Here is a 2,980-nt window from a genome sequence, read left to right as displayed (position 1 = left end):
TCATAGATGAGTAATGTGAGTGGCACGTGTGATCTATGACAATATCATGTGGTGTTCAATGACAATATTTGCGATGACATCATAGTTCGTCGCAAATAGTCAGTGCCTGAGGCCCACCACCAATGATCCATGGTGAAACCAAAAACTTTATTATAACTGTGCATTGTTTTGTGACAAGATTTTGATTTGTTAGTAAAAATTTGTCATAGATATGCGCATTTCTACTATGATAAGTGTGCTTCCTTTTGATGAACCATGGCTAGTATACCTTGAGTGTAAAGTAGTTTGGTTTATTGTTAAATTGAGGAAACATTTATGAACAAGTAGATTTATGTGTAACATGGACACTAATTAAGTACCTTCAGATTTCAATCTACATTTGCTATATTTAGGAATACCATTGCATGGACATATTCCTTTTGAAGATGAACATAACTATTCCACTCATTGTATTTCTACTATTGGTTTGTGAGCTCGTTGAACCCAAGGTGAAATGAAAGTGCAAATATATGAGGATAAAAATGGTTTTTTGAATATTTAAGATACTAAGTTACCAAGGTTAACTCTAATTCTTGCTCTTTTGTGTCAACTACATTATGAGCACTTATAGCCTTTCATAGAAAGACCACTAGTGGTTTGCGACTGAGCAACAAAGACTCATCTATGACACAATCAAAAAGATTTGTTACCAAATTAGTTAGTGAAATCTATCCTGCATGCATAAATGTATCATGAAGGTCTGAAGAAAACATGCAATCCATATTTTCTTAGATCATTCGTAACAACTTCTTAAGAAAATAGGAAAGACCAAACCAACAACACAATAACCTGTAGTATACTCCCAATTAACAAAATTACTTACACTGACATTCATTTGATACATCTGTACCAAATAAAACTATTATGTACCATATCACAAGAAAAGATATGCATATATTACAAGTCATGATCATTTATGTTGCAGTAGCTCATCAAGATATTTGAATAGATAAATATATATCACACGAGTGAGATAGAGCATTACAACTCATTAGACTTCCCCATTGATGATGTAGTCAACTAATAGTAGCTAAACCAGATGCTAGTATCATTCTATCTTGTGTGCCTAGGAATGATATCAGTGGTGGTATGGCCATGCATGACCACACATGTCACCCTATCAATGGAAACATACTTGGGCGGACCTGGGTCCACCTTGAAACCTCACCTCCACAACCAAATTAGAGTGCACTAGTGTTTCTCTACCTTTTCTACTCTCAGGTTTGTGCTCTGCATAGGAAAACTGTTGGCGTTGGCAAGTTGACAATGTGTATATGGAGCTTATAGCAATCTTCTAGCACTAAATATTAATGCATTTAAGAAAAATAGTAGCACAAGTAGAGATATACTATATATACAGGGTGTATAATATTCTTTGACTTTGTTATCAAAATCTTAATTTTGCCTTCATATCAAAGTTAATTGTCCAATTAATCAAAATTAGGACAAAAAGATTCACATGAGGCCTATAAATACTAGCCTTGGTGTTTGCCAATCTCCACAACCCAACAACCCTCATTCTTAGCTCAAACTACCAATTGTTGCATAGTACTCAACCACATGGATCCCAAGTTCACGGGAGATTGGAGTGCCTCTAAGATCAAGATGGTGAAATCTCTCATTGCAAGGGACAATGCCAACAACAATGGTGCTAGTGATATGAACAAGAAGCATAATCAAATTGTGGATGAGCTCCAGGCAATGTTCCCTTGCAAGGAGAAGCATCAGGTAACCAGCTTATACATTGATGTCATGGTGGAGATGATGCAAACATTGCAGAGTGGCAACCAACAAGTGGAAGCAAGTAGCAACCTCATGAATCAACCCTTTGGGTTGTTTGTGGGGGATCCATCCATGGGCAACATGGAAGCATTTGATGGTTATCAAAAAGGGGAAATGTTTGGCATGAGGAATGTGGAGACTCCACAGAGGAAGCCCACTCCTCTGAAGGACATCCAACACACTAGGAGGTTTTGGACCATAGACGAGCATAGGTTAGTTATTTGCTTGATCCTTAAAGCATCTCATACATATTTTTAATGCTTGTCACATGAAGTTTTACTACCCTTGTTAAGCATAGGTTATGAGGTACTACTATGATGAGGTGTTTATATAATCTTTTTTTACCAATCGTGAATATATATGGAAATGGAATCTAAATTTCTGCCTAATTAGTTCACTTCAAACTCTACCTCATTATAGGCAATTCCTCCATGGTCTACATGTGTACGGTCGTGGAAATTGGAAGAACATCTCTAGGCACTTTGTTACCACCAAGACCCCTATGCAGGTTTCCAGCCATGCTCAAAAGTACTTCCTCAGGAAAGAAAATGGCAACAAGAAGCAGCGTTATAGCATCAATGATATTGGACTTTATGATTTTGAGTCCTTATCACAGACAAATGCTTCTGTCTGGAAGGGGCCCACCTTTTGTGGAGGTGTCTACAACACACATCACTACAGCTTTGGTGGACATCCTACTTCCATGAACAATGCCCAGGCTTGGGCACCATTCCTATACCACACTAGCCATGGAAGTAGCAGTAGTAGCCAGATGGCCACCTTGCCTATTGGCCAGCAACAAGAGGAGATGGGAGCTAGTAGTTCTTTAGTGGCTCCGACCATGGAAGCGGATGAGGGCCACTTGAACTGGACTAGTGATAAGCTAGGAGATCTTCTTGATACTCAGTGGATGACGAAGGCGGGCATGAACAAGGTTTTATACACCATCTAGTATGCCAAGTTGCATAGTGTCCTATTAGTTCATCCAATATATGTGGGTTAAGCATCATAGTATTCTCGTATGCTAGAGTGTGAGCAACTTAGTTGTCATGAAATATTGTGTGGTACTGTCAAATGTATGTGTCTTGTTTCATTGTGGCATTTTACTTAGTTTAGTGTGTCGGCTATGTTAGAATCAATATTACATTAAGCTTCTTAA

The 2,980-nt window shown here is 38.2% G+C and overlaps 1 protein-coding gene across 1 annotated transcript; it reads left to right on the top strand.

Annotated features, from left to right (window-relative positions):
* Window positions 1-1,599: 1,599 nt before the first annotated feature.
* LOC136523861 (transcription factor DIVARICATA-like) lies at window positions 1,600-2,773 on the top strand. Its single transcript, XM_066517400.1, has 3 exons — window positions 1,600-1,737; window positions 1,819-2,033; window positions 2,242-2,773. The coding sequence occupies exons 1-3, from the start codon at window positions 1,600-1,602 to the stop codon at window positions 2,771-2,773; spliced, it is 885 nt and encodes a 294-aa protein (XP_066373497.1).
* The last annotated feature ends 207 nt before the right edge of the window (window positions 2,774-2,980 follow it).

Source organism: Miscanthus floridulus, chromosome 18, assembly GCF_019320115.1.
Source record: "Miscanthus floridulus cultivar M001 chromosome 18, ASM1932011v1, whole genome shotgun sequence".
NCBI classification, from domain to species: domain Eukaryota; kingdom Viridiplantae; phylum Streptophyta; class Magnoliopsida; order Poales; family Poaceae; genus Miscanthus; species Miscanthus floridulus.
This window is presented reverse-complemented; position numbering and strand designations above follow the sequence as displayed.

Bases quoted from the DNA above. Each gene is read 5' to 3' on its own strand.
- LOC136523861 (XM_066517400.1), top strand. From the start codon at position 1,600: ATGGATCCCAAGTTCACGGGAGATTGGAGTGCCTCTAAGATCAAGATG. The intron at 1,738-1,818 runs GCAATGTTCCCT...CAAACATTGCAG, and splicing joins AAATTGTGGATGAGCTCCAG to AGTGGCAACCAACAAGTGGA. The intron at 2,034-2,241 runs GTTAGTTATTTG...ACCTCATTATAG, and splicing joins TGGACCATAGACGAGCATAG to GCAATTCCTCCATGGTCTAC.